Source organism: Exophiala spinifera (genome assembly GCF_000836115.1).
Source record: "Exophiala spinifera strain CBS 89968 unplaced genomic scaffold supercont1.1, whole genome shotgun sequence".
NCBI classification, from domain to species: Eukaryota; Fungi; Ascomycota; class Eurotiomycetes; order Chaetothyriales; family Herpotrichiellaceae; genus Exophiala; species Exophiala spinifera.
The window spans coordinates 1,012,565-1,037,934 of NW_015622513.1; the positions used below are offsets into that span (position 1 = coordinate 1,012,565).

A 25,370-nucleotide genomic window follows, 5' to 3' on the forward strand; every position below is an offset into this window, starting at 1 on the left:
AGCTCGAACAAGGACCAATCAACAGCCTGCACGTCCATGGCGGTCAGTTGCGTTAACGACCCGAGCGATGTCGATGTTTCTTTCCCTGCCCACATCTCTCGGCCGATAGAACAGTATAAATACCCAGGCCATTTTCCCGGCGGCCTCAACTCCTACAACATTAGGCATCCTTGACACAGCTTCATATTCGTCTCAATCCTCTCCTTTAACTTTGAGAAGGTCAAAAGCCCAGCTCACGCAAGAAAAGGAATTCAAAAATGTCGCCTCCATCTGTCACCGTCTTGGTCACTGGAGCCAACGGGGTGCAAGGGGGCTACGTGATCCGGGAACTTCTCAAACTTGCACCAGCTCATCCGGAAACGTCCCTGACCATCCACGCACTGGTCCGTGACGCCAGTTCCTCTGCGTCCCAAGCTCTGCTTGCCTTGGACCCAGCCAAGATCAAAATGTTCCAGGGCAACTTTGACGACACCGAGTCGCTTTCCCGAGCCGCCGCAGGCTGCACGAATGCGTTTGTCAATCCCAGTCCTGTCTTCACCGACCCCACGGGCGAAGGGCGCCACGGTCTCAACGTCCTTTCAGCCAGCATGGGTGCCGGCATAAAGCACGTCATCCTGGCGTCGGTGTACGGCATCGAGCCACGCAAGGACCTGCCCGATCTCGAGTCCATACCCTTTTTCAAGGCCTATTTCACCAACAAGAGCACCATCGCAGAGACGGTCCGCCACCCTCCAGCCGGCTCCGCGCCGGAAGGCTACACATATACCATCCTCGAGCCTGCGTCGTTCCTGACCAACTACATCCTGCCCGTCAGCCAGATGATGTACCCGACGCTCACGGCCGAGCAGCCGACGCTGACCGTCGTGTTCCCGCCCACTCTGCGCATGAGCCATCTCGACCCGGCCGACATTGGCCGCTTCGCCGCCCGCAGCATCTACGCCGACCGAGACGAGTTCGAGAGACTGTTCGCCAACAAGACCATCCCGCTTTCCAGCGCGAATTTGACCATCTCGGACATCGCCGACGCGCTGACCCGTGCGGTCGGCCACAGGAAGACCGTCAGTGTGAGTTACATGTCCAGAGAGGAGGCCGAGGCCGTCAAGGACACCAACCTTTTCGTGGCGGCACAGCTGTTCCTCAGCGACCATCCGCATCTTGTCGATCTGGAAAAGGTCAGAAGCTACGGAATCGAGTTAGGTTCCGTCGACGGCTTCTTCGAGCGTGAGAAGGAGACGGTCGAGCGGACGTTGGCATTGTAGAAACTTGGAGTTTCTCCCTGGCGAGCCGCTCGGGGTCTGAACGACAAGCCGCGAACTGGGGTTGAGCATGACGAAAACAAAACAGAGAGGAAAAGTGCAAGCTACGTGTCGCGGGGTCTGTTGATGGGTAACGACGGGCACCGGGGCCATTTGAATTCATCACCTAGTTCAGGGGCACATCAACACTGTGAATCTCTCGAGACACCGGGGTCCCTCCCATTATTATCACCCGAACACCTACCTAAATGTAGCAGATATCGAATTGAAATTCGTCTTGCATAAGTCCAGGCTTGCTCACCAGCAATGTCGTCGACTGCTGGGAACAAACGCTTGAACTAGCCAAATATATCATCCAGAGACCGGACAAGCAGCTCCCCAGCACCCATTGCCGTCTTCACCCGCCCGTTGCCCGTCATATCCTGCCAGGAATTGACATTGATGGTCCAGACTTGCATTCCCGCCAGAAGCGAGTCTGGCTTGTTGTACGGCGCATAGCCCTCGGGGACAGGCTCCAGTCGAACCGAAACATGCATTCGAAGAAAGGGAATCTTCACATCTAGCCCTCGATCTCTGTGTCCACGCAGGATGCAAAAGTCCCGAGACTGCCACAACGCTGCCATGTCCTTGATGTGGACGTCCCCGGCGTTCTTGATGATCCAGTCGTTCCTGAACAAGAGGGCGTGTTCGCCGGGCGTATGTTCTGCGTCATCGAATGACTGAGGGGTAACGGCCAGGTGTGCGCTGTTGCCACCCCACAGCGACCGACGGCGGCCCATGATGCACATCGGACAAAAGTCCTCGTCGAAGCCGAATTTCATCCAGCACACCCTCTCACCGTGCTTGTCTTTCTTTGAGGGCTCAAGGTAGATGACCACGGCAGTGCCTCGCCCGCTCGGCATCGGAAAGAAGATAGGTCGTGGAGGTAGGCCCTGAACACCATTTGGGAGGTACGCTTGCGCGTACTGTATTTCTTCGGGTTCGTATCGAAGTCTATGCCGCAAGGTAGACCTGAAGCGAAACTCGGCCTGCACGAGCTCCTGCGCATTGTAATCTGGTAGCTTCAGCTCGTGCAGACGGAACCCGTGCCACCGGCGGAGGGGCGGATCAATGATTGTTTGCCGCACGTGTACATGGCGGATTCGACGCTGGCTGTCTTTCATAACCTGCTCGAGCAACACTGGCTGTACTGTGGCTCCAGCATACTGGACTCGGGCAAATTGTGGTTCATGATGGGAAGAATACAGTCGTTCAAGGAATATCCCCAGCCTTTCGTGGTGGCGGTCTTTGATATTGCAATTCAGGATTGAAAGATAGGTTTCCATGCCCCAGGGGACAGTCAGTAATTGGATAGAGAGACCGACATTCGTAATGGAAAATCCGCCAGTACTGACGAGCTCCCTTGATGACCGTACAACGCTCTGACACATGACGAACTGCGATGGTGACGTTGCTAAAAGCCCGCTATAGCCTCCAAAAAACCCCTTGTGACCTCGATCCCAGGCGAATATCGAATGATCATCTGAATGCTTGATGATCTCTTCCTGTAATCGGGTGAAGGACCGTTCACCCTCGCCGTACAGCATAGGCATGCTAACGTCGAAAATACCTAGCAAGCTGTACGCCCGGTCCTCGATGCGTTCTGTTTTCCGCTTCGCAGCCCAGGACATCCGTTGTGCCACAGAACAGCTTGAAGGATTGCTCTTGCCGACGAGGACATCCAACGAGATGCCAGTTGCCTGAGCAAGATAGGTCGCGAGTTGCTCCTTTGTCCCAAGAAACACCCAGTTTTTGTCGTGGAATGCAACGTTTCTGGGGGCTATCAACTCTTGAAGAGTCCAGCCTCTTGTGAACCATACGCTGGTTGAGATTTCATGCTTGTGGATTTCGACATCCGTGAGGAAAGCAAAACAGATCTCAGCCTCCTGGTACCACCTATACATGGAGTTGATGGCCTCCGTTAACTCGGACGAACTGTTTTTGTCGATGCAACAGGTGTCGACCCAGAGATACGAGAGACCTTTGTTTTTCGCCAGCCAAGCAGCCGATTGAATCTTTCCGTATCCTTTTTTGCCGAATATCTGAGGATCAGTCATATCCTGGAAGCTGACTTCCTCAAGTTCCCATCGATGCGATAGAATAGCATACTTTGGAGCCTGGCCGCTGTGGAATTCCTCCAATTGCATAGTCCGGACATTGATGAGACGCATCGCGGCGGCTGAGACGGTTGATGGACGACATGAGCTTGTCTCTTGGGTTGAAAAACTAAGTCCGCTCCGAATCCCGGGCGTTCAAGTCAAAGCAAAGCTGAGTCTGGAAAAGAGACTGTCACCGTAGATCTGCTGGGAATACGGTGGAAGCAGCCTTTGTACTTGTATCACTGGTAACCCTGGGCCCGCCTGCGTCTTTTTCGTGTCTTTAGAGGTGAAAGTAGCATTTTCCTCTGGCTATTTCTGCTCCGGAATTATGGATGCATAAGTGTAACGGTGCACTCAGGAAGTGGACAGCGCAGAAGAGTGGGCTGATTGATGCGGCTGAAAGAGTCCTAGGAGGGGGCGATGCAGGCTTTGCCGATCAAACGAGAACGATCCCCGGACATCGCATCGTCCAACCACCACCCTCGATCTCTTGACTTTGACTTCTTCCAGTCTTCCATCTCAGCCCCAAGGCTCCAAACACGCGTGTTGGCTGGTCTCACTTTGGCGGACCGTAACTACGCTCGTCGACTGTTTGAGGGCCACGCCAACTCATCATGGCTCCGGTAAGTTGTATCATTGTTGGCTGCTCAGCGGCCAGAAGTTGGTGCTCGCAAAGATTTCCCTCGATGGCCTTATTGACTCGTACATTGCTCTTCAGCGAGGATTTACTCTTCCGCCGGCAAACACCCAATCTGCGAAACAAGCGCGGAGCGCCTTCTTCTGTTCGCTATGTCAAAAAGGTTACAGTCGCATGAACGAGTTCGAAGCCCATGAATCTTCCTACGATCACCAACACAAGAAGAGACTAAAGGAAATGAAAGAGATGCAGAGACAGGTGCAACCCAAAAAGGAAGAGAAGGGGCCGTTGATGCAGATAAAACTGGGCGGTGCCAACAAAACCACCGCCACAGGAGGCGGGGGATTCAAGAAAGGAGGATTTAAAAATGCGTTTGCTCCCGCGGATGATGATAAACCAGTAAAGGCGGAGAAGAAGGATATTGACGACGATGAGGCTCCAAAGCCCGCTGAAGCAGACGCGGACAGCGACGTTACGGATGTTGAAGATTACTACGATCCCCGGAGACCAACGGGTTGCATGCCCCAATGTCGCAGTCATATCGCCGCAGGATCTTGACTCACTGTCGCGGTATAGCCATTCCAAAACAACACCGTCCCGAGATCACAGCCTGTCCGGCCCAGCGCCCTTAGGATTCATGCTACCCAGCCAGCTACGACGATATAGTGTCTCAGTCCTTGCCGGCCGTATTGATGTTCGCGAACATCGAAGAGTATCACCAACAAAACACAGTGGATCGGCTGAGGCCTCAAGAGAATCATCGTAGTCAGGTAATCCGCTCTGTCGAGAGACGGTGCCTCGCCTGTGTCAGCTCGAGCTGGGACGACAACGCTGCAGGGAGACTGGCCTGCAAGATGCACATCACTGACGGATCAAAGCTGAGTGTACGGAGTGTGCGAGACAGCTAGCGCATAAACTGAGGAACTGGAGCCGCTGGTGATGTTGCTAACTAGGAAGCTTGCGTATGTTGAGCTAAAGGCTCAAGCTGTCTGGATCCAACCTTAATTGTACACTAGACCCAGATAACATAAGTACTTCCTATGACAGAAACCGATGTTCCTCCCCGGAGCATCGAATGGTGCATCATATGGTACTGCTTGCTTCCGTTGTCAATATTCCGGTGACTAAACAAGGCTGAACAAGGCTGCGTCTGCGTCTGACGAACCAATAGTAATTGAGCAGAATTCAACCTTGGCGCTGCTGCATCAAAAAAGTTTCCCGTCGTGATTTGTTCTAAGCATTGACTTCGTGATCAGTCACTGAGGAGGTTGTTGAGAATTTTGGTATGGTGTAAGGGGACGAATGAAAATTCTTTTACTCTTCAATAAAATCCGACCACGGTCTGTGGGCGCTTCTCATACTTTTCAGGCTTATTCCCCATCATTGAAGTGCTCTAGGTATATTTCAACACAGCGGCCCCATATGGCTTCCTCGAAACCGCCCGAGGTCGCTGAAATTGATGGCAAGAAATACAGAAAGGTCACCGAGGGATTAGCATCGGTGCTTGCGCCATACAAGCAAGACTCCGACGCACATACGAGGAAGGGACACAATAACGACGAAGGCGCCCAAGCGGTCTTTTATAACCCAATTCAACAATTCAATCGAGATCTCAGTGTTCTCGCAATTACTGTCTATGCGGAAGGTGCGGTGCTCGAGAAGGAAATTCAGCAGAGTCGAAAGCACCAAGGTCGAAAAAATGCGAAGGAGAGGAAGAAACAGCGCGCTTCCAAGTCTTACGGCACAACTTCTCAGCAAAAGCAAAATGGCGTAGCAGAAGCCAGCAATTATGCGGTGGAGAACGGGGAAGCCCGCCAAAATGAAACAGCATCGAATGGTGGTCGCAAACGCAAGGCGGCTGATATCTCAAATCCTGACGCGGACACAGTAGCGGCTGAATCGAAGAAGGCCAGGACCGACCAGAATGTCGGAGACGATGATGACGACCTACCCGTGGAAGAACTAACCAGTCACCCGGTGGGCGAGAAGTCACAGCAAGAAGGAGATGGGGTCCAGATCGCAGAGAAGAAGCAAAATGAGGAGGCAAAAGGTGATTCCACAAAAGTCGTCGCGGCGGCCACGCAGAAACGCACACCTTTTGCGATTCTAGACGCCTTATCCGCAACGGGCCTTCGAGCACTACGGTACGCTAAAGAGATACCCCTCGCCACGAATATAGTCGCAAATGACATTTCCCCGGAATCAGTACACAGCATCGACCTCAACATCAAGCACAACGAAGTTCAAGATAAGGTACATTCCAACCTCGGCGACGCTCGTGAATTCATGTACACCAAAGTTGGGAACGAAAAGATCCGGTCAGGGGAGCGTTACGTCCACCGCTTCGATGTCATCGATCTCGACCCGTACGGCACGGCCGCGCCTTTCATCGATGCAAGTCTGCAAGCGGTCCAGGATGGCGGCATGCTCTGCGTCACATGCACCGACGCCGGCGTCTTCGCCTCAACTGGGTATCCCGAAAAGACATACGCAATGTACGGCGGCATGCCCGTCAAAGGGTCCTACTCCCACGAAGGAGGACTGCGATTGATTCTCAACGCCGTTGCCACGTCGGCCGCGCGGTACGGCCTCGCAATCGAGCCGCTCTTGTCTCTGTACATCGACTACTATGCTCGGCTGTTCATTCGGGTCCATCGGAAACCGCTTGAAGTCAAGCTCCTCCCCGGCACCACGATGATAGTGTACAGCTGCGGACACGGCTGCGGCGCGTGGACAACACAGCCCCTCCTGCGCAGCCAGCCACAGACGTCGAGAAACGGCGAGTCGTCGTACAAATTCTCACTCGCGCAAGCGCCCACGGCTCCGCCGAACTGCGAGCACTGCGGCTCGAAGACGCACTTGTGCGGACCCATGTGGGCCGGGCCGCTGCACAATCCGTACTTTGTGCAGAAAATGCTCGACAAACTGCCCTCGCTCGACGGGGAAGTCTACGGTACAACGGACCGTCTTGAAGGGATGCTGACCCTCGCCCTCGAAGAAGACCTCACCTTGCAACAAGCGGCGGCCGAGACAGAACCACCAGCAACAGCAACAACAACGGACGCCTTGTCGTCCCCATCTTCGGCGGACCCCAACTCCAAGATCATCTCGCGCCTCCCGCCCCAAGTCATCGACGCAGCTCCGTTCTTCGTTATTCCCACCAACCTCGCAAAAGTGATGCACAGCACGACGCCGTCGGAGAGCATGGTCCGCGGCGCCATCATCAGCACCGGCTACCGCGTGACCCGCTCGCATTGCAAACCGGGCAGCATCAAGACCAACGCGCCCTGGAGTGTGCTGTGGGAGATCATGCGCGAGTTCACGCGGACAATGGCCCAGATCAGGGACGGCGCCGTGAAGCGCGGGTCACCAGGCTGGACCTTGCTCGCCAAGGTCCGAGGCAGCGAGCGCGCACTCGTGTCCGGACTCGCCACCGTGGCCAAAGATCAGCTCGCGAGATGCGAGTCGAAAGAAGACATGAAGACCATTCTGCACGGTATGCTTAAACGTCTGGAGGTGGAGGATTTCGCAGCAGCACCGGCAGCGGCAGCGGCAGAAGACGGCGGGCCCGTTGAGAATCGCGGTGTCGACACGACAACCGAAACGGCCGAGACGAGTGATACCGGGGAAGGTCAGGGTCAACCACGACAACAAGCACAAGCACAACAAGCACAACTCTCAAAAAGCCCTCCGGCCGCCGTCGACCCCACAAAGCTCAAGATCGTCTTTGATGAGAAGCTGGGCAGGGACAAACCTCGCGGCAGGCTCGTGAGGTACCAGATGAACCCTCGCGAAAACTGGGGTCCGATGAGCCGCGCGGGAAGAACAGGATGAGTCAAGTCAAGTCAAGTCAAAGGTCACTTCTACTAAGGTCAGGGGATAAGGGTTTGCTTCGTTTTTGTGGAGAGAGCTAGTTAGTACTTTCTCTACGTTGACACCCTTTAGGCGTGATTTCACAACTCAATCATTCATTCCATTCTCCAACAGCACCCGAACCCCTTTTTTTTTCCTTTATTTTTTTTTTTTTTTAAAAAAAAGGCAGACTCGGCAGTTCTCCTGTGAGTCTCTTGCAAAAACGAGGATACACAAATCCGCTGAATCCTGACACTCCAACGGCAACATCAGGGTCATTAGTCTTTACTTGAATCGTCTTGAAAAGGTCAAATGATAAGACGGCGCGAAAGGATATCAAACACCGCAAGGCTCTTACTTCCTTTAGTAATTCCAAATTCATACTGTATTCAAGCGATATACTATAGGCTTCTGAAGACGAACAGAACTCTAAATACAGTCCTTGTCATTGTTGAGTCCTTGCCTTCAGTGATGTACTACCCCATTTCCATTTACCTCCTGATCCTCGTGGCCGTCTCCTGCTACTTCCGGGAATAGAAGAACATCCTCCAATACCTCCCCGTGCTGCGACCTGTAGCGGCCATCGCAGCAACGGACGAAATTACAGCTTATCGCTGGTAACACCGCAAAGATGATTGGGCCTTCCCGTTCGTACCATTGCCCAAAACAATAGGGCTGTTTCATCTCCACCTGCCTGCATCTGGCCGCTCTGTCAGATGGAGCATGGCCCTGCATAATGAAATCGGGGCCATTCGGCCAATGATTCGGCAATCTGAGACCACCAACAGGGATGAATGGATGACTAGCTCTGAGATTTACCCACGGCGGCGTTGGGGGCTCGTCGCGGGTCTGATTCGAATCATCAAGGGGGGTGTCGTTGTCGGGATTGTGATAACCTTCAGGAGAGCGGCGTCCGTCCATCTGAGATATTCCATTAACTGGGCTTCGATTCCTGGTGCTGTTGCCGTCGATAGCTGATGCATCATCTGAGTGGTTTAATTCCGGTGGGTGATTGTGGTTAGCGGTAGGGTTGTCCGGAGCAATGTTGGAATTGTTTGAGCTTGTGCGATTTCCATTCTCAGGGATATTCGCGTTCTCAGGCGTGCCGGCGGTAGTGCCGTCACGAGAGCTGGAGCCGCTGTGAAGGGATGCTGCAGCGTTGGCTCGATGAAGTCCGTTCATCATGGTGAAATGACGATCCCGAGCTTCAAGTGCCCATACACCGTTCACGGGCTCCGTAACTGCTTCCGGTGGGTAGTAATCCGAGCGAGAGGCGATGGCGTCGTAAATGCCCTTCGTCATGCCTACAGGAGCATATGACCAGGCATTCCTCGAGGCTGTCGATTCCAGGGTTGACGTTAGCCATGGTGGCGGGCCAAGCTCGTTGACGATTCTTGTCATGCAAGGAGTAATGCGTATAATTTTGGGGTGCGGATGGTTGATGCAAACTTCGTGGATGCACATTTTCTTCAAGACTGTGGCAGCCGTGGTCTTGTCAAGGAGGATTGAAGTGATATAACAAACCTTGACCAGTAGAGTTCGTCTTAGAGCACGCTGAGGCTTGTTCGCTATGGTACGATGGCAGTGTTGCTAAGTCGCTGCACTGACGAGTACGGTATGCCCCGGGGGGGGGGCACGAATGAATTGATAAGGTATCGGTGATGGTACAAGCGTAATGGTATCCTGGTAGAAGAATGTGGAATTTCTCATACAGAGTTGAGTATATCGCACATGGCGGAAAGAAAGTCCAAGAGGAATGGAAGAGTACAACTCCATAGCAGGTGAACTTGGTCGTCCCTACTCAATATCAAAGCTTGTGCCGCAGCCGCAGCTGCTGGTCGCCCTTGGATTGCCAACGATCTTGAATTGGCTGCCAATCAGTTCTGTTGTGAAGTCGATAGTGCTTCCCTTCAGCAGTTCGAGCGATGCCTGATCCATGACGACTTGTGCCTTCCCAGTACCTTCGCTATCCTGAGCTGCGAATATCGTATCTTCCTCTTCATCCACTTTCGAAGAGTCCTCGAGAGACATCAAGTATTGAAAACCATGGCACCCACCTGAAGTTACGGTCACGCGCAGGTGTGCGTCTTGAGTGGCCGGGGATGAGGCAAGTGTGTTCTTTTGAGGAGGTGCGCTTGTTATCTGCTTCAGACGCTGAAAGTTATCAGTATTTGCTCAACCAAAGGCAGGCTGGATGGTCACCTACCTTCGCAGCTCGTTCTGATATCTCGATCGTCATCTCCTTGCCATCATCATCGACGCGGGGGTTTCTTGCCACGACGGTGGCCTGTGCAGCACTTGTATTTGAAAAGCCTCTTGTGGACGCAGGAGACACTGGCTTAGAGTGTCTGAAAGGCAGTCGTTGGTAGAGTAGCGGCTGTTTGCGGACGCAGTGTGAGATAGACCGACAGGCTTGGATATACAGTCGAGGATCTTGCGGGCGCGTTGGCCTGGCAGCTGAGAATGCAAGTCTCAGGGTTGTTTGCGACATGGTACTGAGGTAGAGACGATTCGTGCTTGACTCGGAACAAACCAGGCACATCGACAGAAGAAATGTTGATGCACCGCAATTCGGAGCGCTTGAAGATGCCGTGCGGAGAATCTTCGGTTGCTGACAATTGCACCGACTGCATTGACTTGACTCAAGCGCCACCAGGCCGAATCCAGACAGTCATATCGATATTTGCGAAGGGCCAAGACAGATGCTTCCAATGCCCGTGGGTGTCTTGAGTGTATAGGCGGAAAAGTATTGTTTCCTGCAGAACGACACATCAGCAAGGGAAAACTGCTGGAAGCTTCAATCTGTCGAGAAAACCACAGCATGGACCACACGGGAAGCGCTGAGCCGTTTTCGATCGAGCATGCCTCTGCACTCGATGCGACAGACGTTCTGCCAGACTATCGATCAGATTTTCATATTCCAACTCTGGCAGATCTGAAGCGGCCTACTCTAGCCAGACCTCCCACAGAAGGCCTGTCACGGCCTTGTACGTACCTGTGCGGGAATTCTCTAGGCCTCCAGCCTGTCCGTACAGGAGACCTTGTCAATGTTTTCCTGACCCAATGGCGCACCAAGGCCGTCACAGGGCACTTCGTCGACCATACTGACTCTCCTCTACCACCATTTCTGGACATTGACGATCACGCAGCTAAGCTTATGGCCCCTGTAGTAGGGGCTCTCGAAGCCGAGGTGGCTGTCATGGGCACTCTTACGGGGAATCTTCACTTCCTGATGTCCAGTTTCTATCGTCCAAGCAAGAAAGGAGAAGGGCGTTGGAAGATTCTCCTCGAAGGCAAAGCCTTTCCCAGTGACCATGTAGATCCCCCTTCCCTTTTTCATCCTCAGAGCGTTGCAACAAAAAAAATGGCTAACCACCAAGCAATAGTACGCGGTTGAGTCGCAAATCATTCACCACGGACTCGACCCAGACGAAGCGATGGTCTTGCTAGAACCAAGTAACCCTCATCGCCCAATTCTTCCGACGGAGCAGATTCTCAAAACAATCGACGAGCATGCATCTGAGCTCGCCCTGATTCTTTTGCCAGGCATTCAATTTTACACAGGCCAGTACTTCGATATCCAACGTATAACGGCACATGCTCATGCTCGTGGCATTCTAATTGGGTGGGATCTGGCCCACGCGGTTGGTAACGTTGACGTGAAACTACACGACTGGGACGTCGACTTTGCGGCGTGGTGCAGCTACAAGTACCTCAACTCAGGACCAGGCGCCATGGCGGGGATCTTTATCAACGAGAAATATGGCAAAGTCGACACGGAAGGTTCAACGCCAAAGTTCTGGCCTCGACTGAGTGGGTGGTGGGGAGACGACAAGTCTACAAGGTTCCAGATGACCAATAGTGGGTATCATTGCTCGTTTTACATTGGATACATGTCTAATTCTTGCTAGAATTTGTGCCACGACCAGGAGCCAAAGGCTACCAGCTTTCCAATCCCAGTGCCCTTGATCTCGCCGCTGTTGTGTCATCTTTGCAAATATTCAACGAAACATCGATGACCAACTTGCGTCAGAAATCGTTGAGATTGACAGCTTATCTAGAGCAGCTCCTGGACTCAATGGCCCTCAGAAGACCTGGGCTCTTCGACATCATCACACCTCGTAGTCCAACTGAACGTGGCGCACAGCTCAGCATACGCTTGGCTCCTGGCTTGCTTGACAATGTGCTCGAACATCTCGAGGACGAGGGCGTCATTATCGATGAAAGGAAGCCGGACGTCATCAGAGTAGCGCCGGCGCCACTGTACAACACTTTTACAGATGTCTTTCGATTTTGCCAAGTTTTGGAATCGGCACTCGACAAGGCATCCAAGACATGAAGCCTTCCATGATATGTACTTTCTCGCTTCAATCGTCCTCACTGTCGCTTGTTTCAAGCTCTCTCCACACAACAAGGTCAAAGCGGCCATCCAGGTTTGCTCGAATGTACTCTCGGATTAAATCCTGCTCCGCTTCGGTCAAGTCATAGTCAGGGTGCGCGGCCATCAAAGACAAGTTGAACCCTTTCTGTGTTACTGGATTGAGACGTTCCAAGAAGTCCAGGATGGCTTCGGAGCTGAATTGTGTCAGAGCGTAGAGTGTCAAGTTCTTGAGTTTGTCAAGCCCAGCCAAGATTCCCAGAATGTCCTCAGATATCTCGCCACCACTCGTCCACAAGTCTTCGAGGTGCGGAAGGCTCAGGGCAAGGGTCGCAATATGCGTCTCGGTAAATTCGTCCGACACATCTTTGAGCACAAGCTCTTTGAGGTTCTTCAATCCACATAGACCTTGGACCATGATTGCAAGATCATCGGAGGTGGTATACTCGCCCTGGCCCTTGAGCCATATTGATTCCAAGGATTGCTGTTCCGGAAGTGCGGAGTGGAAGAGCTGAGAATCCGTGGTACGCACGTTGTACCCTTCTAGAGATAATCTGGTCAAGTGCACGTTGGGCGAGCACAGAACCCGTGAGAGAATGCCAGGCCCATCCAAGAATTTCTTCAAGCTCAGATCTCGTAACTTTCGACACGAACTGAGCCAATTGACGACTTCCAGAAACACGTCGTTGTAAAGTCTTTGGAGCTGCACGTTGCCCAGATTGTCGTCGAGCTTGAGCGTGTGTAATTCGGTGCATTCTTTGAGCGCGTTCAGATTCAGCATGGCTTCCTTGTCAAGGTTGCTCAATGATAGTTCACGTAGAGACTTGTGTCGTCCTAGAGCAGCAAAGGACAGCTTTCCCAATGTGTTGAAGCTGATCATCTCAAAGTATTCCAACGTGTCTGGCTTTAGGTCGTTGAGGAAGGTGGAGCACGCGATGTCCGCATCCGGACTTGACCATTCATGTATGGTTAAGCTTTTGAACGACTCGCAGTGCTGGGCAATGGCCTTGCCAGCACCGTTGGACAGGGCGTCGCCCTTCCACAAGACCATACTCACCAGCTTCGGGGAGAGGGCTATCCAGTCAGACAAGTGCCCTTGACTGACATGACCGTTGATCTCTTCAAGCAGGTGGGTCTTTGCGGTCAGGGCGTCACCGACGGCGTTCACGGTCGCAACGCCGTCGACTGTTTGTCGGGCGAATTCCTTCTTAGGGAACCAGAACTTTTGCAGGCCCTTTTTGAAGAATTGTGACTGGACCTGCGGCGTGAATTTGAAGTCATCTACCATGGCGAGGAGATTGCGAAAGTCCAGTGTCGTGATGTACCGGCAGTACGGCTTGTACGTCGGCCACCTCGTATCGTCGAGACTGGACGATATGATGGAACGCCAGAGGAGGTTCCATTTCTGGTATAGTCGCTTTTCTTCCGCTGCTTTCGTCGAGAAGTCGACTTCCTTCTGCATGACGAGATCATCCCGCTGCTCAAAGACGGGGGAGAACTGGTGGCGTCTGGGTTTATCATAGAGAAAGGAAACCATTAATCTCGACAATCGTGGGCTGCGGTGAGGGAGATAAGGGTCAGGGCACGTACTGGTACATTGTCCGCAGAGCAGGGTCTGCAAAGGACTTGGAGGACAAAGCACAGCTGAATAGAGAACCAAAATCGTTGTCGTTGCCCAGCTCTGCGCAGATCATGGCCAGTATTTCATCTGGGAGCGTCGTGCCCCGGCCAGTTGCCGACGACATCCCTAGCCACAGCGGCTTTCGCCGGCAGCGGGCAGATCAGAAGAAGTTGAAATGGGTATTGGATTAATGATATAGATGGTATAGATGTTTTCGAGGATGGGATCGAAGTGGCAAAGAGGATTTGAAAAAGAATGACTGAGGATGAATGGGCAAGGATTTAAGGTAAACATGGCATCCTCCGATACTGAATGAAAGCGACGCTTCGACGTCGGATTCAGCCAATGACATCACTGCGCTTTACGCGTCTGAGCGCGTGTCGCACCGGAGCACGAGTGCGGAAGGAACACGGGAAGCCCACAAGCAGGAGGTATCTATCAGCGCCATACCACCACTCAACGTCTCGTCACCATTGCCGCTGACTTGTTGATGAGACTCGCTCATGCCGACGCTTCTCTTCACCGTCGGCCCTCAGGGAGTGGGCTACATCCACGACTTCCTGTCTTGTCTGGCAAAATTCGACGAAGACGTCTCGCTAGAAGCCACTCCTCAGTTTGTAAGACCATCGTGATCGCGAGCTTGACCCTCTGTTGAATCTCTAGCTCACTCATATTCCTCGTCATCAGCTTCGCATATCGAGTCTCAATATCTCCAAAACAGCCCATGCTGCATTCACCCTTGGCTCTTCCTTTTTCACCAAGTATCATTTTTCAGCCGGGCCGAGGAGCCCGTCTGGCCCAGCAGTGCCAAAGTTCTGGTCGTGTAAACTCCAGAACAGGGTGTGTTTTTCTCTTCGTCCGCCCAGAACAATTCCGCCCTGCTGACGGACTATCCGTAGGCTCTTCTCTCCATCTTCAAGCGTCGCCTAGCGGATCAGCGAGATAGGGACACGGCGCTCGAGAATTGCGAGTGCGAACTACAGGCAAATCCCGACGAGGCAGAGTGCCGATTGATCTTCCGGTTGAACTGCCGCCAGGGCGTGGTCAAGACCTACAGGTTGTATTACGAGTCCGGGGAGATCCTGCATGCTGCATTCGACGACAGCGCTTCTCCCAACCAATGGACCGTTTCGTCTCGAACTTTGCGCGATGTGGTTGAGTATTTCGGCCCAAAGACAGATCAACTCGACTGGTTTTATCAGAATGGAAAAGTCACTTTTACAAGTTACACCGAGAAGATCCAGAGCGGTAGAGGTATGAAGCATGAAAGTCCAACCAACGACCTATTCAGATGACTGACTCATTGCCGGCGTTGCACTTCTAGAAATCCTCAAGCAGCCAATGCACACCTCTGTCGCTCTCGAGCGCAAAGATTTCACCAGCTTCAACGTTCAAGAGGGTCTCCACATCGGTACCATGGTCAAAGATTTCCGAGCCATTATAGCGCACGCTGAATCGATGAGAGCCCAAGTGACGGCCAAATACTCCCGAGGCAATCGGCCCATGCAGATAACGTACGAAGACAACGGTATCATGGCGGAATTTACACTCATGACTCGAGGCACAACGGCTGTCCCCAGTGCTGCGGGTGCAAGCACGCCGGCTCGAGATCTTTCTTTGCGCCCTGTGTCTCGGCCGCCCGACAGCCCAGCGACAGAAGCGGGATCTACCCTCCCAGCAAGTTTCCGCCCTGCAGATTCTGCCTCGATGCCTCCGCCAGCACACACCTCCGTGCGCGAGCGCGAACTCCCACCGCCACTCTCGAAAACTGAATCAGGAGACTCGGCACAATTACCAGCAGCGAGCCTCGATCCCGAAAGTCTATTCATCCCTGCCGACGACGACGACCAGCAATGGGACGAGCCCAACTTTGACACAGAGCCCGACATAGTGACTTGGGACAACACTGCTGACGAAGTTTCGGCGTCAAGTTCCCGTCGGATCCGCGACTCGGAGTTACATTCGTTCGCGTCCATGCAAGAACGGGACCGCCGGCCGACGATGATAAAGTCAAGATTCCCGCACGAGATCGCGCCCACACAACGGCTGTCCCAAGTTCGTGGGATTTTCGACTGACCAAATCGTTCTCGTGGCCTGCTATTTCTTCAAGGCCGGGTTTTCTCGCAGATGACAAAAGTGGTTGCACAGCCTCCAGCGACAGCCGTGACGCGGTACTTACTGCTGAGAGGAGGTAAGGAAATCACATTCCACCGTCCTGCAACATTGCCTTTGCGGTCTACCTCTGCACCACAGTTTCCATGCTCGCTCCAACCCCAGGCAATGACATCTTGGGTAGTTGTGACGGCCACGCAATGCTCGCTACCCGCAGCCAAAGCGGTTATGGACGGCAATTTGTCTGGGGCCAGTTGACCTCGATGATTTTTGCCGCTGCTCATGACTGTTGGCGAGGACGAAGGAGAACAAGACAATATATGAAGCGAGCTCCAGCCTGAGACCACGATATCTCCTTTATGAAGTGTATGGTTCAATGCTTGCTGCCCCTCATGAAGAAAATCTTTTCGTTCGCCCCAGACCAACAGCGGTTTCCCACAGCGGAAGAATGCAGTATACTCACGGCCCAGGACAACGCCATCAGGTCGGAACGGCAGCAATGACGATGAGTCTTTCTTATCGATCCTCGTCGGCCGCCATAGGGCCTTGTCCACTCGGAACTTGTCCCCAAGCTGTCCCTTGCGGCAGGCTCCCCAGCCGAAACAGCGGCCGTCCGATAAAAGGACCACGACGTGGGACATGGACGCTGCGATTGTCAAGATATCGGCTTCAGCAGCAGTTGTTGTTATTGTCGTAGTAGCTGCTTCGACAGTAGTAAATGATATACTGCCGTTGCCATCATCGTCATCCTGATGACCTACATCAAAGACCTTCCTTGGTCGTCTCGTCTCGTGGACATCGTGATCGAGGCCTAGTTCTCCTTTCGACCCGGTTCCCAAGACATAAACACTCTTCCGATCGACTACGAAGAACGAAGCGTCCCATGTCGCCGCGACGTCTGATATGTAGCATTTTGTATTTCGTTTGGGGCCAGTCGCTTCCGCTTCAGTTTGAGTTTCGGTCGTGGCTCCGGCGAGAAAGTCGGTTCGACATTCTCGAAATACGGTGGATGGCGTTCGTGTGGATGGTTGTCGTGGTCGTGGTGGTGGTGACGGTGGCGGTGGTGTTGGTTGACCTTGATCTTCTTCTTGCTCTTCTTCATCACTGTCTCGTTCAAATTCCCCGACGGGTTTACCAGCGGCAAATATCCTACCGTCGAGCGTTAATAAGAGAGTGTGATTCCCTCCTGCCACGATCTTCTTGACTTGCATAGTTACAGTAGTCGTCGTCGCATCGTCGTTTTCAGTTCCAGTTCCAGACCGGTTTCCAGTTCCACTTTCAATCGACGTCGTCGTGTCGGCATCGCCATCCCCGTCCGAGCGGCCACTCGAGCACGGGGTTTCTTCTACCTGTGGAGGACCCTCGAACAGACACCTTTGCGCCGCCGCCGAGTCCTCCCTGTGCCCCGTCCCAAGCTGTCCGTAGCCGTTCGACCCCAGAGCAAAGACCAGTGTCATCGGCAAGACGGAGACGGAGTCGGAGTCGGAGTGTGTGTGTGTGTGAGTGTTGGGGTGTCGTAGCCAGCTGTGTCGAGGTCGAGAGCGTAACCACCTACTTACTGTACCTAGTTAACTAGATTGTTTCATTGCTTAAGGGGTCTACCTAACTAGCCAACTAACTAGTTAGTTAGTGCTCACCTTTGGTGAGTGCCAGGGATGCTTATAGGCGGTCAGAGGTACGGTAAAACGCACAAACGCGCGGGGTAACCTTTCCCAATCGGGGGACGATTTTCTCGCCCAAAGCGCACTCATTCTGGAAGCTCCCTGGACCCTGCAATTTTTAGGCACCTCGCGCACGTACTGTATGTATGTAATTTAGGTAGGTGCCCCTAAAATCGTCTCTTCGCCACCCTTTTTACCCAGGTTTTGTGGTTCAGGATGCTTTAACTAAGGCTTCCTTGATAACTACAGATTCTTCGAGCTTGACTTACAACTTTGGGCGGTCTAGGCTCACATTACCCAACGTATTGTCGCCCTCTAGTTAAACTTGTACGACTTAGACACTCCAGACTCAACTCTTCATCACCCTCTGGACTTGTACATCACCGCTCTCCCTTGACACGCTTGTCCACCGCCCTCTAGATTGGCAAGTTTGGTACTCTAGACTTGCAAAATAGGAGTCTTTGCTGTGGCTGTGATGGTTGTGATGTGATGGGTAGGGAATAGGCGCGTTGTAGGCATGAATGGCAAAGTTAGGGGTGCCTAGAATAGATGCTAACCAAATGGAGGCATGTGCATTTTACCTCTCCCCATGGCGGGAGAGGGTGCAGCCGGTCTCGGCGACAAAGTCTCAAACGCCTCTCTAGAGGGTCGTTACATCCTATCGTCATCATTCAATTTGATATACACATGTTACATGCAACGTGATATGACCTTGTCCTGCCCTATTCATTGTCGTCTTCGAAACCATGCCAATCAAGCCGTCATCCCCAGACCAACATCTATCAGGATATCCGCCGGCTGTCTCTACAACCAGATCTAACCAAAGACTGTCCAAACGCGCCATAGTCCTAGGACTACCTTCATAGACCTCTCCACCATTTCGTTTCATGGACTGCAAAATGTCCTTTCAGAGGGGTAGAAGCGCTGGAATCGCCCACCAGAACATCATACACATCCTTCTCCATCGTCCAAGAATCGCGTCCTTCATCCCAGAAACTTGCAGCATATTTCTTGGAGAAGGAGATCCTGACCTTTTCTGTAGATCCAGCCTTGACAAACACCTTTGCAAAACCCTTGAGTTCCTTTGGAGGGCGGTTGATGCTTGGGTTTCGTTGTGAGACGTAAGCCTGAACGACCTGCGCCCCATCGACGTTTCCAGTATTGGTCACCGCTGCAGAGACGACGATGTTAGCCTCGTCATCGTCAATAGAGAGGTCATTGATCTCGAACGTGGTGTAACTGAGGCCATGTCCAAATGGGAAGGCAACTTCTTTCTTGGTCTTTTCGTAGAAACGGTAGCCGATATAAACGTCTTCACCATATACGGCTCTCTGACGCTCGGACTTATAGTTCAAGAACGCCGGGTTGTCTTCGTTCCTGATGGGGAAACTCAAGGGCAGCTTGCCACTGGGGTTTGTGTTGCCAAAGACGACATCTGCAATTGCATTTCCGGTCTCATTACCACCGTACCAAGCTTGAAGTAGTGCAGGTGCATCTTTCAACCACGGCATAGCGACAGGGGTTCCCGACTGAATCACAATCGCCGTGTTGGGGTTGACGGCAAGGACTGCCTTGATGAGGTCGTCGCTGCCCGGCGGCAGATCCATGTGTGCTCGATCATATCCTTCTGACTCCCAATCTTTGTTGAGGCCAGCGCAAAGAACGACCTGGTCTGCGTTTTTGGCCAGTCGGACGGCCCTCTCAATTTCGGTCTCGATGTCAACTTTGCGCTCAAGCCCAATCCTTAAGCCGCCTGCACCAAAGCCAGTAGCACCTTTAGTATTGAATTTCATGGTAGGGTACGTGCCGAATTCGACGTGAATGTTGTAGGTCTCCCCTTGGTTCAACTTCAAGGAGCCGATCTCCTCTGCCGTCCCGGAGCCAAAGAAGGAGTCTCCCGGCCGTTGTTTTGTCTCGTTGTCCACCACGCAATTTCCATTGACGTAGATCTTGCCGGTACCAGCAACCGCCAGACTAAACTCGTATTCGGACGTTTCTGAAGGAGTAAATGTACCGTCCACTGTGACCCAGTAAAGTGTAGTCTTTATCTCAGGGTTCTTGTAATCCACGAGTAAGATATCGGAGTTGTTCACGTAAACCTCGTCTACCAATTCACGGTCCTTCACAGAAGGTGGGTCCAGATATACTTTCATGGTCAATCCCGGTTTATCCCCTTTCGTTTTGGTCAAACGAGTCATGAGTGGGAGAGTTTTCCAACCTGGGGCCCCCAATGCGTATTTTGAGTCAGTTGCCTGGACCTGAAGTCCGTCAAGCGGGCTAACCGCGTAGTATGGTATGAGCGAAGCTGAACCGCCACCACAGTACGCGGCATACGCAGCATTCGGACCGATAATGGCTGTGGTCTTCTTCTTGTCAAAGGGGAGCAGATTGCGTTCGTTCTTCATGAGTACAATGCCATTGGAAGAGATTTTCCGAAGCAAGGCAGATGTCTCGGCTGTGTCGACGGTCTTCTCAGGAGCATTTTCCGGCAAACCAAGTGACTGAGCCTTCTTGACAAGCTTCAGCACCTCACGTGCTCTTTGGTCGATATCGTAGACCTGAAGTTTGCCACAACCGATTGCCTGGTTGACCAAATGTCCACGGATATATGTAGGCCCCGGCATTTCCAGGTCGAGGCCTGCCTTGATGGACTCTGTCGTTGAGTACGTGCCGAACCTGAAGGAGAATTAGTGACTGGTCGAAAGAGACTCCAACATTCCCACGTACCAATCACTCATGACTAAGCCATCGAAGCCCCATTCGCGTCTGAGGATGTCTTGGATGAGTCGAGGATTCTCACTGGCATGAAGGCCATTTACTCGATTGTACGCAGTCATGTAACAATCGGGCGAGGAGTCTCGCTGTGCGATCATGAATGGCATCAGATAGATTTCTCGAAGAGCTCTTTCTGATAAAATGCTGTCCACAGCCTGTCTCTGGTCCTCTTGGTCATTGCAAACGTAGTGCTTGATTGTGGCTGCCACCCCCGTCGACTGAATACCATTGATCGTAGCCGCACTCATGGCACCTGCAAGGTACGGATCCTCGCTGAAGCTTTCGAATCCTCGGCCACCCAGCGGAGACCGCTGCATGTTTGTGGTCGGCCCAAGGATAACAGAAGCACCTTTGGCAATGGCCTCGTGGCCTTGTAATCTGCCCCCTTTCTCAATGAGATCCGTGTCCCACGTCGCGGCGAGGCCAGTTCCTGAGCCAGTTAGTCATTGGCCACCCATAGTAGTGGTGATCGGCTCACCACAAGGAAGACATGCGGCAGGGACCCCATTGAAAAAGCGAGTGCCTCGGACACCATTGGGTCCATCAGACAATCGTATCGAGGGCACACCTAGTCTGTGGACAGGGGCAGTGTGCCAAAAATCAATGCCGGATAGCAGGGTAACTTTTTCGCTAGTGGTTAATTGGGAGAGAACATCTTCGACATCAATAGTGGTCTGGAGCGGCATGGAACCCATGATGGGCAAAGCTCGGTCTGCCAGATACTGGTTTCCAGATGGAACTAACAAGGGAATAGTAGGGAATCAGAAGAAATAGATCTGGCATATACTGGAATATCCGTGGTAAGAGCTTGAGATAGAACGAGAGACTTTGGATGCAGATATCAGACTGTCGATGGATTCAAATCAATGGATAAACATCGGATGAACGAGGTAGAAGAACGTTTGATGGATGAAGGACCCGTGGCTTGAAAGGCGGTGCTTTGTTCCTGCCACCGATCATGAGGACTCAAGTGGTTCTGACACGGTAAGTGTGGTCCATGTCATCTCCACTTCCGGGGAAGGAGGAAAGTTCAAAGTCATGCGAGAGCGTCATGGTCGACGGCATTGGCAGCGGCATAAAGAGGCACAATGGAAGTAATCGCAGGCACACAAAGCACAATTCTGGCATCTCGAGTTGTGGTCGCCAGCGTCATGAGACCCTACGCTGCTGCTGCTGCTGCTGCTACTGCTTGGGACTGCGAGTCTTCCTCAGTTACGTTGCGCGGAGTACCGGGTTGAACAGCGGTCGATCGGCAAGCAGGGGGACTGTCAAAAGGCGGTGCGGGATGTCAAGCCGCGGTGCGAACAGACTGTACTCGTACGAGTACATAGGTACTGTAGATGTGATTTTATGGAGAACAGAGTCTCTGCGTGCTGAGCCCGTGTGTCTCTCTGGAGGAAGCCCGACTTTAGTGGCGCTAAGGCTCACTACGGGTGACATTCCGGCTAAACTTCGGCACGCTAGACATCTAGTGGTGGTTTTAGTGCCTCTCGGCCATATGTTCGGTTAATCTTCGTCAACTTTGACTGTCGGCAGATGGTCTATGGGTGTAGGGTGTCCCTTCAGGAGACGCCACTGTGCAAGGCGACGAGAGTCGGGGCGAAACACGCCTCGGCTTTGCATGGATCTCTACCTCAGCGAAGAGCTCTCCTTCGTTTGTGGACGTGAAGTATTCGTCTGCTATCAGTGCAGCAGCGCGTTATGTGACTTTTACCAACCTCGACTAAGCTCATTGCCATGCACCTGTTTATGCTCCAGTCCAATGCTAGCGTCATGGTCATCACCTCCTGCTCCAGGTTCAAGTATTACCACTCAGCTCAGTTCCCAGCTGAATCACATCACCTTTCCCTGCAGCATTCCACTCCCTCGACTCGAGAAGATACCCATGATCCCGAACCCCAAATAGAACAGCGCAAGAGGGTACGCCACGAGGCCACGCATCCCGTTCATCCGTCCCACGCTCACAAACATACCGGAACTGCTGAACGTGCACCAACCCACGGCCGCAGCAGTGAGCACATATCCCAACCCGGTATCCATGGGCAGGAGTACACCAAACAAAGCTGTGAACACCAAGGGCAGGAAACAGTACCCCAAGACGCTCGCACTCCGCGAATACGTCAAGGTGCTTGAGAAATGGCCGCCGTGTCCCGACGAGCTCACATGGTCCCGCTGTCCCTGTGCCATCTGGTCCACCTCACTCGGTTCGATGGGGGGTGTCATGAGCGCAAACATCCAGTGCAGAGCCAACGACCCGAACAGCGCAATGCCGTAGATGTATCCGTAGAAGAACTTTCCCGAGAGTGCGAGAAACGTGCCGTAAAGGACCAAGAACAGCAGCCCGCCGTACAGATCGCTGTCGTCCATGATATGCGGAGAAGGTCGTGTCCATGGGTTCAGCACCGTTAGAGTCTGCATCGACCGTTAGTCTCTGGCCGCAAATACATCTGCCAGGTGTGCCCGATTGTCAAAAACCAACCTTTGTTTTGATGTGTCCAAAATTGACGCCGAGCTCTTCCATCAGGCCTGGTTCGCCCTCGTACCCTTCTGTGCCAAACGCAGCAAGCCAGCCTGTCCGCAACCCGCCGGAGTCTCCCATGCGCCCGCTGACGCCCTGAATCCCTGGTCCACCGCCGAATCCTCCTGAGGAGCCGGCGCCGTAGCCTGGGTACGAGGATGCGGCATTGCTCGAAGCGTAGCCGCCGTAGGATGCTTGCGAAGGCGTTGTATGGCCTGAGACATTTGTGTAAGAGGATGGAAAGAATTGAAGATTGTTCGACGCGGCGCCGGATGCCTGGCCATAGGTGGGTTGGTAGTAGGACATATTTTAGGGGAGGCGGTGGCCGCGTGGCCCAGAGAAGTGTTGCGCGCAGACAAACGACGGTCCCAGACAGTACACACTCAGGAAGAGCAAGTTCGAGATGGGGGACAGCGGACACGAAGAGGTTCGTTGGTGCAGCGACACGTTGGTCGATTGTGAAAGTGCTGATGTGTATGTACGGAGTTCAATTCATTTTGACCATCTCCAAAACGTGTGCGGAGTCATCGTCATACTAATAATTGAATCAGGCTCGCGTTTATGCCAGATCGCCTCTGCGAGTTAAAACATGATATGACATTTTTTTGGACCACGTTGCTCTTAACTATGTACACGTCTTCCGTCGCAATACTACAGCAGGTTGATTCCAACCCCGAACGAGATGCCCTTCCTGGCCTCTTCGTGTTTCCGCACTGCAATGGGGAGCGAAAAGTTCAACTCGAATCGAGCTACGGGGTGAGCATAAACAAGCCCAAACCCAGCAGACATGGTCGGAAGTCCATTGCCCAGATCGGCGATAGCATTCGTTAAGCTAGAGTTAACTTGTTCCTTGCTCATTGGCCCTTCTGTCCCGGCATTCCGCAGTGCCAACAGTCTGCCACCGTTGACGAAAGCCTGAAATCGGAGGGGTTTGTCTTTGCCCAGCTTTGGCAGAGGAAGGAACAGATTTGCGCTTCCAGCTGCATAGACATCACCGCCCACAGCATCTGGTCCATCGTGAGGCCCGAGACCCGATAAACGGAATCCACGAACGTCTGTTGGCCCACCCAGCTGGAATCTGTCGTTGATTCGGGACATTTCGGGGTTTGGATTGGCCCCGAGAGTGAGAGGATAGAGTAGACCAGCTCGAAGTCCAGTCGTGAAACTCACCCCGCTGTCGCCTTTGATACCAGGTAATGGTATAGGGATCGCAGTCTGACTTTCAACTTCGGTTTTCAAGAATGATACATCCCCTCGAAGTGGCCCCCAGCCAGCCAATTCGACAAGCGACTTTGCGTAATACCCTCGAGATGGTAGCATAGGGTTATCCCGTCTATCCGTTGTCCTCATAAGAGATATGCTGCTTTTGAAGGAATCTCCCGCTTCATTCCTAATTGTGGGTGAAGCATTTTGCGCCAGTCCTGTTACCTGCCGCCAAACACCATTGTATCCCACTTCATTCAGGGTTCCGGAGGTCGACTGCCATCGTAATTTTGCCCAGCCTCCCTTCAAAGCTTCTTCATGGCTGGCAAATGGTTTCTGTGTTGCACTTTGGACGCCTCCGAGCTGGAAGCGGAAGTCAGGATTGCTAAGCACAGGAGTTTCGAATGTAGCCTGATAAGAAGACCTCGTTCGTGTTCCGATCGAGGCATTCAGATCTAGTGTTTCCGCACCACCCAGTATGTTGCGCCATTCCACGTTCGCGTAGGCGGAGCCTTCCGCATTTCCCAGATCTGTTCCCGTTTTTGCGAGTATTCGGCTCTTTTCTTTTACGGAATAGTACACCGCAACATCGGTTGCCGTCGTAGAGGGGTCAGTCTGAGGTGGTTTGTCAATGAAGACGGAGCATTCTTTGTAGATTCCTAGAATTTCCAAGTCAGCGTGGAAGAGCGAGCCAGCATTCCTGGGAGTACACACCAAATTTATTGAGCTTGTCAGCAGTCTTTGCGACTTCATGGATCAGCTCTGATTGTGTGTATGGCCGGTCGCGGTTGGCACTTAGTAGAGGCTTTACGACACCCTTCAAGAACCCATGGCGGGTATTCGGAGCTCCAAGGACAGTGACCGAAGAGACAGTGGTAGGTAGGGTCGAGTTCTGGTCTATCAAGTCGGCGAGCCTTTGTTGGCTAAGCTGGAATGTAGCGTGGATTCGCTCGTTGATCGCTCTTTGGCGTTGTTCTAACTCCGCCGGATCTGCTTGCTTGAGCAAGTCAAAGATGGAGTCCTCGCCAGCCGAGTCTGAGGTGGCCATTGAGGCCAATGTGCTCCGTACTTGCAGCCAGTCGGCGAAAGCGAGCTGTAACGAAATCTGTGTGTTACTGCGAGCGAAGCTGAAGTTGGAGAAGTTCTTCTACGAGCAGTGAAGCAGCACTCGGAATTCTCCAAGCTGTAGTTCACCTGCTCGCGTCTCCATCTGTTTAAG

At 52.8% G+C, this 25,370-nt stretch overlaps 13 protein-coding genes across 13 annotated transcripts; 5 read left to right on the plus strand and 8 right to left on the minus strand.

Annotated features, from left to right (window-relative positions):
- Positions 1–257: 257 nt before the first annotated feature.
- PV08_00380 (uncharacterized protein) lies at positions 258–1,259 on the plus strand (the record flags this gene model as incomplete). The annotated part of the gene is made up of 1 exon (XM_016374745.1): positions 258–1,259. One exon carries the CDS (start codon positions 258–260, stop codon positions 1,257–1,259), a length of 1,002 nt encoding a protein of 333 aa, XP_016240021.1.
- A 335-nt stretch (positions 1,260–1,594) lies between these two features.
- On the minus strand, positions 1,595–3,466 carry PV08_00381 (uncharacterized protein; the record flags this gene model as incomplete). The annotated part of the gene is made up of 1 exon (XM_016374746.1): positions 1,595–3,466. One exon carries the CDS (start codon positions 3,464–3,466, stop codon positions 1,595–1,597), a length of 1,872 nt encoding a protein of 623 aa, XP_016240022.1.
- A 542-nt stretch (positions 3,467–4,008) lies between these two features.
- PV08_00382 (uncharacterized protein) lies at positions 4,009–4,589 on the plus strand (the record flags this gene model as incomplete). The annotated part of the gene is made up of 2 exons (XM_016374747.1): positions 4,009–4,017; positions 4,071–4,589. 2 exons carry the CDS (start codon positions 4,009–4,011, stop codon positions 4,587–4,589), a joined length of 528 nt encoding a protein of 175 aa, XP_016240023.1.
- An 864-nt stretch (positions 4,590–5,453) lies between these two features.
- On the plus strand, positions 5,454–7,865 carry PV08_00383 (N2,N2-dimethylguanosine tRNA methyltransferase; the record flags this gene model as incomplete). Its single annotated transcript, XM_016374748.1, has 1 exon — positions 5,454–7,865. The coding sequence occupies one exon, from the start codon at positions 5,454–5,456 to the stop codon at positions 7,863–7,865; it is 2,412 nt and encodes an 803-aa protein (XP_016240024.1).
- Positions 7,866–8,348: 483 nt separating this feature from the next.
- On the minus strand, positions 8,349–9,284 carry PV08_00384 (uncharacterized protein; the record flags this gene model as incomplete). Its single annotated transcript, XM_016374749.1, has 1 exon — positions 8,349–9,284. The coding sequence occupies one exon, from the start codon at positions 9,282–9,284 to the stop codon at positions 8,349–8,351; it is 936 nt and encodes a 311-aa protein (XP_016240025.1).
- Positions 9,285–9,680: 396 nt separating this feature from the next.
- PV08_00385 (uncharacterized protein) lies at positions 9,681–10,374 on the minus strand (the record flags this gene model as incomplete). Its single annotated transcript, XM_016374750.1, has 2 exons — positions 9,681–10,037; positions 10,090–10,374. The coding sequence occupies 2 exons, from the start codon at positions 10,372–10,374 to the stop codon at positions 9,681–9,683; spliced, it is 642 nt and encodes a 213-aa protein (XP_016240026.1).
- Positions 10,375–10,704: 330 nt separating this feature from the next.
- On the plus strand, positions 10,705–12,222 carry PV08_00386 (kynureninase; the record flags this gene model as incomplete). Its single annotated transcript, XM_016374751.1, has 3 exons — positions 10,705–11,199; positions 11,270–11,744; positions 11,795–12,222. 3 exons carry the CDS (start codon positions 10,705–10,707, stop codon positions 12,220–12,222), a joined length of 1,398 nt encoding a protein of 465 aa, XP_016240027.1.
- A 28-nt stretch (positions 12,223–12,250) lies between these two features.
- Positions 12,251–14,006, minus strand: PV08_00387 (uncharacterized protein; the record flags this gene model as incomplete). The annotated part of the gene is made up of 2 exons (XM_016374752.1): positions 12,251–13,769; positions 13,852–14,006. 2 exons carry the CDS (start codon positions 14,004–14,006, stop codon positions 12,251–12,253), a joined length of 1,674 nt encoding a protein of 557 aa, XP_016240028.1.
- A 379-nt stretch (positions 14,007–14,385) lies between these two features.
- On the plus strand, positions 14,386–15,958 carry PV08_00388 (uncharacterized protein; the record flags this gene model as incomplete). Its single annotated transcript, XM_016374753.1, has 4 exons — positions 14,386–14,499; positions 14,570–14,722; positions 14,782–15,136; positions 15,207–15,958. The coding sequence occupies 4 exons, from the start codon at positions 14,386–14,388 to the stop codon at positions 15,956–15,958; spliced, it is 1,374 nt and encodes a 457-aa protein (XP_016240029.1).
- A 29-nt stretch (positions 15,959–15,987) lies between these two features.
- PV08_00389 (uncharacterized protein) lies at positions 15,988–17,451 on the minus strand (the record flags this gene model as incomplete). The annotated part of the gene is made up of 1 exon (XM_016374754.1): positions 15,988–17,451. The coding sequence occupies one exon, from the start codon at positions 17,449–17,451 to the stop codon at positions 15,988–15,990; it is 1,464 nt and encodes a 487-aa protein (XP_016240030.1).
- A 1,064-nt stretch (positions 17,452–18,515) lies between these two features.
- On the minus strand, positions 18,516–21,125 carry PV08_00390 (uncharacterized protein; the record flags this gene model as incomplete). The annotated part of the gene is made up of 3 exons (XM_016374755.1): positions 18,516–20,331; positions 20,383–20,860; positions 20,909–21,125. 3 exons carry the CDS (start codon positions 21,123–21,125, stop codon positions 18,516–18,518), a joined length of 2,511 nt encoding a protein of 836 aa, XP_016240031.1.
- A 1,138-nt stretch (positions 21,126–22,263) lies between these two features.
- PV08_00391 (uncharacterized protein) lies at positions 22,264–23,254 on the minus strand (the record flags this gene model as incomplete). The annotated part of the gene is made up of 2 exons (XM_016374756.1): positions 22,264–22,842; positions 22,910–23,254. 2 exons carry the CDS (start codon positions 23,252–23,254, stop codon positions 22,264–22,266), a joined length of 924 nt encoding a protein of 307 aa, XP_016240032.1.
- Positions 23,255–23,599: 345 nt separating this feature from the next.
- PV08_00392 (uncharacterized protein) lies at positions 23,600–25,199 on the minus strand (the record flags this gene model as incomplete). The annotated part of the gene is made up of 2 exons (XM_016374757.1): positions 23,600–24,810; positions 24,866–25,199. The coding sequence occupies 2 exons, from the start codon at positions 25,197–25,199 to the stop codon at positions 23,600–23,602; spliced, it is 1,545 nt and encodes a 514-aa protein (XP_016240033.1).
- Between the last annotated feature and the right edge of the window lie 171 nt (positions 25,200–25,370).